A 12937-nucleotide genomic window follows, 5' to 3' on the forward strand; every position below is an offset into this window, starting at 1 on the left:
GAATGGAGGGGCAACCTTTATTGAACATTACTGGTATAAAAACTACAACGTTTATGTGAATGGACGGACAACTTAAACTTGACTTCCGAGAAGAACCTCACGGGTATTTAATTCTGAGGACAGTATCAGAAGAAAAAAGTTCTGAGATTGATTTCATGAAAATTCTGCGAATAATTTCTAGTGAATCCTGCAGATAGGTCCAAGATAATTTCGAAAAAAAAACGAGAGAATCAAATTTTGAATTAAATTCCAAAGGGATGTTGAAGAAAATTTCAAGAGAATTCCCAGGATGATTTCAAGCTCATTCTGCAAATAATTTCTGCAGAATACGGGAAATTCTTCAGAAACTTTAGGGGAATTTCAGTACCAAGGTGTTCTGGAGAAAAAAAAAATTTAGAAATATTCCGAGAAGAACCTTAAGGATATTGAATTTTTAGGACAGTTCCAAAATATTTCTGGGGAGAATTCAAAGAAAATTCTGCGGATAATTTCTAGTGCCTCCTGTTTTTAAGTTTGAAAAGAATACCGAGAAAATCAAATTTTGAGTGAAATCCCAAAGGGGTTTTTAAGCAAAATTTCAAGCGAATTCCGCGGATAACTTCTAGCCCATTCCGGGAAAAATTTCTGAAACTCTAAAGGAATTTCAGTTTCAAGGTGTTCTGAGAAAAAAACATGAAGAGTTCTAAGTATAATTCCAGTGCACTTCTGAGAAGAATTTCAAAAGAGCTTTTAAAAGAGTTCTAAAAATATCCGAGAAGAACGTCAAGGATATTGAATTTTGAGGACAGTTCCAAAGGATTTGTGGGGAGTATTCCAAGATTGTTTCAAGATAATTCCGAAAAGAATACCGAGAAAATTAATTTCTGAGTCAAATTCCGAAGGGATTTTGAGGAAAATTTCAAGGGAGTGCCGATAAGTCCTAGCTCATTCCGGGAATAATTTCTGGATAATACTGAGGAAGTTCTTCTGAAACTCTAAGGGAATTTAAGTTCCAAGGTGTTCTGAGTAAAAGTCAAGAAGAGTTCTAAAAATAACTCCAGAGGATTTCTGAGAAGAATTTTAAAAGAGCTCATAGAGTTCTAAGCATTTCGAAAGGAACCTGAAGGAATTCTGAGGATGGACATTTTCGCAACTCCGGAGTGATTTGAGATTTGGGCGTAGTTGTATTTGTAAACAAACAGGTCAATCGCCGATTTCTCGTGAATAAAAGCTCAATCTTATAAACAAACTATACCAAATGATAGAGGAATCATACCTCTACCGCATAGTGTTATTAGTTTTCAAAATTGAGCTTTTATTCGCGATAAATCGGCGATTGATGTGTTTGTTTACAGATAAAATTACACCCAAATCTCAAATCACTCCGGAACTGTACAAAGTTTAAAGACAGCTTTTGGATTCCCTAATTGAAAAGTGGGTATTAGTTTGCCATTGAACCTTGGTCTATTGTTGTCTTACTCAGAATTCGTCTAAGTATCATTTCGATTAAAGCCCTGCTATTGCAACCATTTGACGAACCGATCATCATCGACATCGTTGATGAGATTAAATTGCCAATTCCATTTACTGTCTGAAAACAGTTTGCATTGCAGAAGATGAACCACCACCGGAGAAAAAAATAAATAAAATTAGCTAAATTGAGCACTAGGGAAACAGTGGTGGGTGGACAGGAGCATCCACCACGCACTTTGGAGTACTCCCCATCCCCAGATTAAATGCACCATAGAAAAAAAATTGCCCCTCCTTAACAAGATTCCTGTGCACGCTAGTGGCGTATATCACGTGATATACGCTGTAATGTGAACGGGGTATAAGATAGGTAAAATCTCACCACTAGGTGAATAAATTCTGGTTTTTCCTGGATCTATTTTTTATTTTAATTAAACCTTTGATCATGATACGTATTTAAATATATATTAATAATAATTTGGAACGATCTCACCAAAAATCATTGATTGTAGCACTGTGTAAATAGACTACCACGATGGATTGGTTTGAGAATACCGTTACTTTTAAGCAGGGCTGTAGAGTTCACATATTTAAATATTGTCCTAGACTTTTTAAAAATCTTTGAATAAAATTTGTGTTGCATTTTCCTTGAGTCGGAGTCGGTCCATTCATCGGTGGCAGCGGTGGCGTGGAAACCATTTTTGGGGGCGACGGTGACGGCGTGCATCAGCGTATTAAGGGTCCTCCACACTGACGCGATTTATTCGCGTTGGAAAATTCGCCGCGTTTTAGTTACAATTCGGATTATGGGAGTACTGAAATCTACGCGGCGAAACGACGTTGTTCGTTAGTTTTTGCAGCGTTTTTCTTGCGTTCGCTTTCGATTCGTTTGTAGCAGCGTTTTTGCCGCCGTTCTTCGGCGGCATTTCTATCCGGTATCCGTTCTGATGTTTTGATAATTTGCATCGTAAAAAAAGCGTGGTATCTGGTGGTGTTGAGTGCTTTGCTTTGCCTATCAGCGAAGACAACAAATCAACAAGACTGGCAACTTTGCCAGAATCCAAGCGGCAGATACAGTAGCACTGCACTTGAGTGAAGGTGGAAGCAACGCATAGAAAAATGAGCAAATACACAAACCCTTCTTCTGAGGATGTACACGGAAACAAATCCGATTCCATTTTCATGAATAAAAAATCATGAAATGAAAAAACTTGCCATTCCATAAACCGGAACAATAGTTCATGATTTCGTCATGGAAATTCATGATTTCATTATGCAGTGGAATCAAGACCGCTACAAGCGTTACACGTACTTGGCAAACCGTGTTCATAAACCGCACTACATAGGTATGTCTTATACGCCTTTTGTCTTCCAACTTACACAAGTACTGATAGTCTAGTGGTCAAAGTATGGGTTTAATGATCTCAAGGTTCTTGGTTCGAATCCAGTCTGATGCTTTATTTTAATCTTTTTGCAGTTTTTGGTTAAAAGTTAAACCCATGAATTTAGCTCATGATTTCAACTCGGATGATTCATGATTTTGGGAATGTTTGCTGCGTTACGCAAAAGTTGCTCATGATATCATGAATTTTGTGGTGTATTTTCATAACAAGAGTCATTTTTCTAATTTCGGAGATCGAATTTTTTCCCGTGTAATATTTGCTATCAAATTCGTTCGAAACATTTACCTTTGAGCGGCAGATGACGCGATTGTACCTGTCTCATAGCGTTTGTATGAAAAAATGTAGAGTTGCCAGTCTTCTTGATTTGTTGTCTTCGCTATCAGTGATTTTTTATGACATGAAATTATAATTGGAAGAAGAGAACTTCTGCATACTTCGGAGAAGTTCGTTGACTTCAGAATAGTTTTGTTAACTTCAAAAACGTCTCGTATTTTTCGTACTTCTAATCTTTCGTAGAAGGGAAGTTCTAAGGTAATCGAAAAAGTTCAACGAAATGTTCAAAACATATCCAATAGTCTTTTCTAAAATCATGGATCAGCTGGAAACTTTTGAATAAGTGCTAATCAACAAGCAAAGTTTTTATTTTCATTTTGAGCATTTTTTTTTATAATCAATTTATTTGTAAAGGCTCAAATGCGTTAGCTTTGCGGAGCCGAATATTTTTTACATTAACATCATTTCTTACAACTAATGTTAGTAGAACGGGGGCCGATTACTCGCGGCTTACTCAAGATAAGGGATTACATTTATTATTTTTTTTTTTTTATTTTGAGCAATTGAAAATCTTCAGAAAAGAACTAGTTCAACATGAAAAATTGAAAAATTTCCCTATGGACTTTACTGAAATCTTCGACCAGATAATTTTTACTTTTCAATACTTCCCAATCAGCCTGGATTGCCATATTGGAAGAATATCTGAGAGGCGACTTTTGAAATGTTGAATACTTGAAGATCTGCACAATTAGTAATTTTTCTAGACATTGCTACATTTTAGAGATCTTTGATCAATTCAAGACCTTTGAAATAACTCAGATCAACCCACTATCGTGACATAATATCTGAAATACATGATTTGTATAGCTGGATAGATGTAGATCTTCAGAGTAATATGTTATCAATCTGAATTCTGTAATTGATCACTGCGATCTTTAGAGAATATTTTTAATCATGATCTGGATTTATGAACATTAGAGATCTTCTAAATATTATCTGATCAACATGAAGTCCTACCTGCCATTATATCTAGAGGACTTTATAAAGGTTTATACTTACTTTATACTTTATGTTTTATAAAGTGTCTGTGCAAAAAAAACTGATCAACCTGCTTCCTTAAAGTAATATCTTAGGAACATGATTTGAAAAGCTGGGATCTTCAGAATAATTCCTGATCCACCTGATCAATCGTGACAAAAGGACTTTTTATAGGTATTTTATCAATTGAAGGTTTTAGAAATAGTTTCTGATTAACCTGCTATACTATCTACTTACTATTATTTCGAACAATTTGACCAAGTATCTCACTTTCCGGCAGGTGCTTCCAAAAATTTGGTATTTTGTAAATGTAAACTTTAACACATCTGTAGTTCTGTGACAGCTCAATTGATCATAACACAAAAGGTTACCTCATGGCAAAGTTGACCATTTTGTATCAAAATTGGCATGCGCTGCTGCTATTTCAACCGGTGAACACTCATGTTTATTTCTGTTACCGTGGGGGCGTAATTTGTGATTAGCCCCGGTTCCTTTCAAATTGTATCATTATTTATGTACGGTACTTATATTTGAAATGACGTTTCGCATTCATCTAGTGATGGCCAATTTTCATTCGAATAATCGATTAATCGATTCACGAACCGAACAGTAAAATATTTGTAATCGGTTATATCATGTCGATATAATCATTAACTTCTGCAGAGGATCATCACCGATTGTTTCAAACAAGTTTTGCACTCTCATTGGTGGAAAAATGACAGCACAACGAACAAAAAGCGCGCAAAATTTTATCTCTACCGAGGGGGCAGCAAAACCACAAAATTACCTTGCATACTGGGGATATTCATTGGATGAAAAGGACCGTGAAAGAGGGCACTAAAATTGAAAGTTGTTCTTCCGACAGTTTCATCTTAGTATTCATCTTTGGTTATATGGAGCAGCATTGTATTATTGTCTTTGGGTACATAGAACATGTTCGTATCTCCGGAACCAGTTAACCAATTCATGAAATCTGATCTATAATAAAAAATACAATCAAGTTGGTCCTTTTTGTATAATTCTGTGCCGGGGTTGATAAGAAACACGTCTTCTAAAATTTAAAATTACAAAACTTATATTTACATTGTAGGCGTATCAAAAACTATCATGGCGGCACGCCGACTCAAAAATGTTGGCGATAACGACGTGTGAAAAGGTGCCAGCGGTGCTGGCGTGGCACGGCGGCGCACAGTTCTAGACTCCACAGCCCTGCTTTTAAGTGGAGCATGTAACAATAATAATAATAATTTTTGCAAGAAAAACAATGAAATCGATAACAGCATTACCAATTTTTCAAAACATAAACATGTTAAACAAAGAATACTTACCCTTCACAAAACTGGTAAGCATCACCATGTTTAAAAAAAAAAACAAGAACACTTAAACTCAGAATGACACCAGAATTGATTTCGAAAACCGATCAAGATTGATTGAGTACAGTAGTAAAATGCCAAATGGCCAACTTATTTGATTTTGTAACGAAATTTTAATTTCTAGACCATAGTGCTCTGTCTAACTTTGCCGAAAACAGTAACCTTCAATATGACCAGGAGAATGTGACAGTAACCTTTTATGACCACAAACATGAATAAATGTCACTCATATGATCACATTTGAGTGACATTTACTCATCCCAAGTAACATTTTAAGTTTTATAAAATTCTACAAAGCTACTATAAAACAACATTCATGAAACCCTGGTCAAGACTGCTTTGCCATTGATGCATCCACCAAAACCTCATTAATGCTAGAATCTGTCTAGTTGGCCCACCCTGGAGAAGGTTCTGAATGGTATATTTTCGAAGCTCTTCAAGATTGATTTACTGCAAAATGGTTGTACAATAAACGCATTAAGTCGTATTAATAAAAGCGTTTACTTTACTTTTCCCGTAAGAAAAGCACGGGAAAGTAAAGTAAACTCTTTTTATTCATACGGCCCATTGAAATCCATTTCAAAACCGTATTTAAGCTACAATAAAAGTTATTTGGCAACAATTAAACCATTATCCGAGCCATTTACCCTAGCTGCTTGCTAAGTTCATTAGAAAAAACAACAATCAAGATAAAAAAGGATTCATAAATACCATCCGATCTTATCAAGACAATTAAAATAGTTCTAGTTTTGGGTGCCATATAAAATGTAATGTGTAATGTACGTGAAAACATCGAAAAATTTGTGTCCGCCCACGGAAAACATCGATTTTACTAATTATTTTACATTAAGAAAAATATATATTCTTCAGATCGATCATTTATCTGGGCCAAGATTTTTGTTTCTCATGATTTTTGCATTCTAAATATTTTTTCATTGCTAAATTAACTAAAATAAAGTTATATCCAAGCAAATATTGATTGAAAATCGAAGATTGTTAAAAACAAACAAAATAATTGTAATATGGCGGAGGCATAAACGTTGATTTTCATGTGCCATTTGTGAAAAAACTTATTTTGCTTTCAAGAAATTCCTTACAAATTCATAAGGTTTTGAAATGGCTATTGTAGCTAACTTGTAGACTGAATTGTATTTATCTAAAGCTATTTTGCTTGATCCTAACCCGTTCAGATTTATGCTGGCAATGTTGCCTACAAAATGTTAAACGTCAAAGTTTGTTTATCTTCCAATAGTTGCGATTCAGCGTTCTTCCAGGCAATTCTCTCCCGATGGCTTGGAAGCAGTTACTAAGAAAGTGTTCACAACATTTCGCATTTCGCACAGCTGTAACCTCGATCATTCCCGAAAAGATCCCCTTCTTCCGGATGGTTCTGGAAGTGCACCATCAAACGATGCAGGAATGTACGATGGAATGATTTTTTTTCCAAGTGATGACCCTTTCACCGAATAAAATCGCAGCTATGGATCGGAAACCAACTAGTGTCCGCTAACTGACGCAATTTATTCCGATTTTCATCTATTCGCAAGGTCTGGAAAAGGCTGGTCTGTTTTCAGGCTGTTTTGACAATGTTTTATGAATTTGAGGGCCACACTCACTTCACTCTTCTTCACCAGATGCTCAGGCGTTGATGGTACCCGTTCCGCCGGACGTGCTGGTTCTTCTAAAGAACTAAATTTTACTGAAATCGACTTCCCTTCGGTCGTTAGCATCGCTTGAATTTTTCCTCCAACTTCGTTTATCCTTCGAGATATCCTTGTCATAAATTTGGGTTTTATCCACTATGAGGATCCATCCTTAAAGTTCAATTTGTAAACAGAGGAGATGTTATGAGACAATTTTAAAAGCCTAAATGGTAACAATTTATGCCTTTTACTCTCATTTAAAACTTAATGGTTTTATGATTGCTTTGATAATGATAGAACAGGTTTATAGAGTATTGTATCAAGACATTAATAAAAAATTGCTAATGAAGTTTATGATTGATACATAGAACAGTTTTATGGTGGGATTGGAAACTACTTTAAATTAAATTTTTAAACAAGACAGTTTTTGACTTCTCGCCAGACTGTAAAAGGTTTTTAAAACAGCGAAAAGCTGAACTACTAAGCAGGAACGTTTTACACTGTGAAATGCTGTATTTAAACTAAATGGATTATTCATTGCAATTTAAAAACCATCATAAATCAGAGTGGATGCCAAATGATTGCAGAATTGTTACTTGGGATATTTGAGTTGAAAATTCACTAAGTGTACGAGTGACGTACGTATTTGTGAATTTTGGTAAATGGAACTCAACTACGAGTCAAATTCAACGACCGTGTGGCTTAAGGGCTTCTATGAGGGGATGTGAATTGCGTCCCGGGATCAGCTAGTTGAAGACGGGTTGGCTGCAATAAATGTGGAGGGAATAACCATCGATAGGGTTGCATTTGAAATCCCAAAAACATGATATCTTCCGACCTTGAGATTTCAATCCAGGATCCATTTGTTTATTAAGGAGATTTTTAGCCTATGGCTTGTTCATCTCCGGAATCCAGGATCCAGACAAATTTTGAAGGAAATAAAATTGCACCCTCAGAGAATTTCAAAAATGATTCTAAATAATATTTTTGACTCCCAGATGACCTCAATACATATTAGCTAAATTTTTACTACTATGGAGATATTCTTTCCAATTGAATCAAATAACAATAGATGCAAGTTTATTTGCTCGTTACTAATTCTCGTGTCGCATAAGAGAAAAAGGTTACTTTATTAATTCTTGCGGGGTAGTAGAATTTTAAAGTTTATCTAATAACAACAGTTAAATTTGAGTTTTTTTTTCCTATCGTGTGTAAAACATGACGATGTAATGATAAATTGTCTTTATTCATAATGCTTGCATACGAATCAGATTCGTCGCTGCATATTGTGATGATTAATGGGTTCCTCTAAATTTGTTTAGAGGGAAAACAGGGTACAATAATACGATTCTATGCGTTATGGTTTACGATTGTAAATGACAATGAATAAAATACAACTTAGAGGTCGGTGTCGTCTATCCTACTCTATTACACATGACAAAGCGTGTGCTTGCTGTCTCTGCTCAGCGGGATGTGTGTGGTGACTTGTTTGAAAGATTCAAATCCTTGTCGGCCATTTAGAGCAATTCCACGTAGTTGGCTGGGAACAACCCATAGCTACCGTCCGGTGCCAATCCTTGCCACCAGCCTTCGTCGATCTGATCAATGTGAGTAATAGTATCACCGGGATCAAAACTGATCTCAGATTCGTCCGCCGCTTGGTAGTCGTACAAAGCCCTCGCTTTGATCATGTTATCCTCATCCGACAAATCGATGGTGGCATTTGGATCGAAGAACTCCTGTGCCTGTGCCAACGGCTCAGTCGTCGTTGTTGCACCATTCTGTCCGTTCTGTTCAGCTTCCACTTCAGCCTTCAGTTCATTGATCAAGCTTGTCTCTTCGTTCGATGAATCCGGTGACATAATCAGCTCCGGAGCTACCGTTTGTTGAATGTGTATTGGACTTAATGCACTATACAGGAAGCGTGCCTTAGCCGAGCTGACCTTTCCGCTGGCTTCCACAATCTGCTTGATCTCACGGTCTCGTTCCGTCTTTGAACTGTCCGAAGCTTGCCGTGCGTAGCTCTTATCGGGACTCTGGGGCGCTTCCAGAGCCGCTTCCCGTTTTTCGAACTCGCGTTCTTCACGACGACGCCGTTCCTGAAAAAAAGAATGCCTTTGAAGTTTGTCCAAAGCAAAGCTGTAGATGGTACTCACCTCTTCCAGTTTCACTGTTTCCTGCAGCTTTCGGTCGTATTCCAGTTGCAGTCGATGTTTCTCCTCCTCTTCTTCCTTCCGCCAAAACTCATCACGCTCGGCAGGATTGATCTCCTTTGTTGGAATGACTCGGCTGTAGTTTGTGCCCACCGGCTTCTGGACATCTACGGTAGATCAAAGCAAATAGAGGTTATGCACTCGAAAATACTAGTCGGATTAGTGATTTAACAAACAACGATCGAACAAGAAAATAGCCACTCATATCGAGGTAACAAACTTAAATATAAAGCACATACATGGAGTTTGTTTGAGTAAAATTCATGAAATGCGCATGATGGAATAGTTAGTTCGCCGAATAGAAACCACACAATTGTGTATGATAGTTTTTTTTTAGTTTTCAGCAACGAACACATTCCTTCGTTACCAGATCCGACCGAATTCCACAGCTTGGTCAACGTCAAAACGCGAGGCTTGCCTGGAAAGTTGTTTACGACGATTAGTGGTAAGCATTGGTCGATGCTCGACTTTTTTTCCCCATGTTCCCCAAGTTCCGGATGCGTATGTTCCTATCCCGAGTAACAATTAGGGTTTTATGAGGGTTCTGTAGACTATGAATTAGACTTGTAGCATGCTTTAAAACCAAGATAAAACTTGCAATGTTACATGGGATATTATCTGAGGCTTAGTAGATCTCTTTTAATCCAAGTTATTATCCACAAATAAACGCGCATTTCTTCCATCGATTCTGCCTGAAGAAAAAAGGCCAGTAGTAACGGAATTTCCCCCGGGAGATTACTCCAAATTTCATAAGGAATTTCTCCGGAGTCCCTCTATAATGTTTTCTACAGGAATTTATTTGTTAGTCCTAACAACATTATTTCTGAATTTATCATGAATTGTTGTAGGTGGAATAAGCTGCAAAAAAGGTCATTTTATAACAACAATGAAAGTTGTTCTGAAACGAAAATGATGCAAAATTTGGTCCAAACCCAATGTCTTTACTGAATTTGCTTAGGATTTTTTTTTTCGAGAAATTTCGGCTCATTCCCTCTTTTATGGATGCTATTATTTCTATCAAGTTAAAATGGAATATAAACAGGCACACATCGATTGGCCTGCAAATGTTCAACCAGTTTCACTTTCAGGCAATGGCCACAAAAACAGTCTGACCACTATCGAAGAAATATATCTAAGTGCTTAACAAACGTGCCTCAACCGTGAATTGGAATAACAAAAAAGTAGCCAGAAAAAGTTGCAATCTAGGTGTGCCTTAATACATTCATTTTTTGTTTGCCTGAACGTCTGAAACGTGACTTGATAAATTGAATTGTTCGTTTGATTCGATATAAAGCACTTGCTGTAATGTCGCCAGCTACTTTTTTATGTTTGGTTATTATTATGGATTATTTCCTATCAGTTTCAGGAAAATCCAAATTCAAATGAGAGCATCCACACAGCACCGCTCGAAACGGTCCAAAAACATTAAAATTGATTATTTATCGAAATCTATTGCCATTCTCTGCTGATTCATTCAAAAACAAAGAAAACCCCCCAATCTGCTTTCTACATCATCATCCGTTCCTTTCACCATGCATTTCTGTAACAGCTCCGTGCTGATGTGACTAATGAACAAACTGTTATTTTTCATTGTCTATCCATTATGACCCACTTGTTCCCCATTCTCGCCTTTCACCGCCTACTTGTGAATCTCTATTGGCGGCGTTTTCGATTCTGCACTACTACGTTTCGGGACAATTAAATTTAATTAAAACAGAGAAAATGACTCGATCATGGTGGAACACCTACCGTTGGCTTGTGAGTAATCTTTGACCTTGAAATCATTGACGATTACTTTCTGCAGCTTTTCCAGTATCAACGCTTCTTCGACATCATCTTCGGTGGTTGCGTTGATCGTGATGTGCGCTCCATGTATCAGGTTGGTCACGTCTCGGACATGTTTGGTACAGGTTCCTTTGCGAGCTGTAGGTGCTCCCTCTCCCTGAAACGCATATCGAACGTACATTTCTTGATCGCTATCTTATCTTTACAAAGCAGCGGTAAAATAAGTTGGACCAACAACTATTCCACCAGGTTACGACACATAGATAAGATATGATTAAATATCTACCTGCCAATGGATGAACACGAACTTTGCAATTCCAGTCTCTTTGCTGTCAACCCGTACGAACCCGTATTGAATTTTCCCCGAGTTAAACTCGGCGGCCAGTTCGGAAAGACCATCCTCCCCGGTTTCCTGCAATTTGAGCACATTGGTATGTCCTTCGTACGAGAAGAGGGCCCAGTTGGTGGAGCTTTTCGTGTCAACCACCGTCGTCCAGGCCTTCACGATGGATTCTCGATTTTTCTCCAAATCTATTGACATGTCTTACGCACTTCCCTTCCGCTGCGCTTGGCGAATTTCTTTTTTGTCGATTTTTTATAAATCACTCCTACGCACCGTATTGCACACCATTCGTCATCAAATAAATGCTAAAATTGCACTCAACATCACATTGAATGAAAGGCTTATGTTACACCTAAAAAGCGAATTTTCTGTACATCAAATATTTATCTTTTTTCGGACATCGAAGTAAGCACTGTTTTTTTCTCGACCACCACTCTAGAAGTTATGCGACACGGTGAGGTGAGAGACTTTTTCCTCTGCTCTACCGAATACTGGTGGAATGTGGTTAAACGAGACACTGGGTAAACGTTCTCACCATGCAGCCGAAGACCGTTCATAAAAAATATGCTCTTCCGTTTCACTCTGTAGTAGTGGTAGTAGGCGCTGTGTGGGCTGTGATGTGCTCCGTGCACTTGCTATGCTCACTCTCGAACTGTTTTCTGTGAATGAGCCAAAGTAGCGTATTGCCGATCACTTGGGTGCATGTGTCAAAAAGTATACAAACACTGATGGCTCTCGCCCTGGTTTGAGAAAGAGAGAGTTTGCCAGAGAGTAGAAAAATGCCCACTCACCCATTCATAAATGTTGGCGGATTTATTTATGTTGCAATAAAGTGAGAATGGTGCATGTATGTTTCTTTGAATTGCAAGAGCAAGTTATCTAGATCCTCAGCTGAGATTTTTCAAAATGAACGTTTCAATTCCAGCTATCGATGGCTTCTCATTTGATGAAATTTGAGTCGCCTTCATGATTTATAGATAATTATTGAACCATACATTATTGTAGTATCGATATCTGTCGAATTTCACGCGATCCCTGATCCATGACGCTATGATATCTAGACTAACATTGGAAAAGGGTGGAATTCCAAAATCAAACTATATCGAGAAAACCGCTTCCGAATTTTGATGACCTAAAAATAAATCCCATTTCACGGCTTCTTATTTTCTGGATAATTGTATTAGCTTGAAATGTAGTTAATAGTGTAATCTAACATCATGTTCCCTTAAATCAAAAAAAAAATTTTTTTGTGGTGAAATTGAGAAGAATATTTACATCATACTTTCTTGCATATTGTTCCCCCCGGATATTCCATCCTTTGAGCTGCCAACACTGGTGATATGCCGTGGAATTACACCCTCGGGATTTTTTTGTTTATTGTTCCGCCTTGGTTCTTCGTTGCCCAATGTCTCCGTTT

At 37.5% G+C, this 12937-nt stretch overlaps 1 protein-coding gene across 1 annotated transcript; it reads right to left on the bottom strand.

Annotated features, from left to right (window-relative positions):
- Positions 1–8252: 8252 nt before the first annotated feature.
- On the bottom strand, positions 8253–12051 carry Abp1 (Actin binding protein 1). The gene is made up of 4 exons (XM_065227057.1): positions 11464–12051; positions 11142–11334; positions 9336–9499; positions 8253–9278 (listed from the first exon to the last, which is right to left on the bottom strand). The coding sequence occupies exons 1-4, from the start codon at positions 11716–11718 to the stop codon at positions 8697–8699; spliced, it is 1194 nt and encodes a 397-aa protein (XP_065083129.1). The 5' UTR covers positions 11719–12051; the 3' UTR covers positions 8253–8696.
- Positions 12052–12937: the final 886 nt, after the last annotated feature.

This window comes from Ochlerotatus camptorhynchus, unplaced genomic scaffold (genome assembly GCF_037179485.1).
Source record: "Ochlerotatus camptorhynchus isolate MF236.1 unplaced genomic scaffold, CSIRO-AGI_Acam_v1.1 ptg000265l, whole genome shotgun sequence".
NCBI classification, from domain to species: Eukaryota; Metazoa; Arthropoda; class Insecta; order Diptera; family Culicidae; genus Ochlerotatus; species Ochlerotatus camptorhynchus.

Bases quoted from the DNA above. Each gene is read 5' to 3' on its own strand.
- Abp1 (XM_065227057.1), bottom strand. From the start codon at position 11,718: ATGTCAATAGATTTGGAGAAAAATCGAGAATCCATCGTGAAGGCCTGG. The intron at 9,500-11,141 runs GTAGGTGTTCCA...GATCTACCGTAG, and splicing joins AGATTACTCACAAGCCAACG to ATGTCCAGAAGCCGGTGGGC. The intron at 9,279-9,335 runs GTGAGTACCATC...TCTTTTTTTCAG, and splicing joins AAACAGTGAAACTGGAAGAG to GAACGGCGTCGTCGTGAAGA.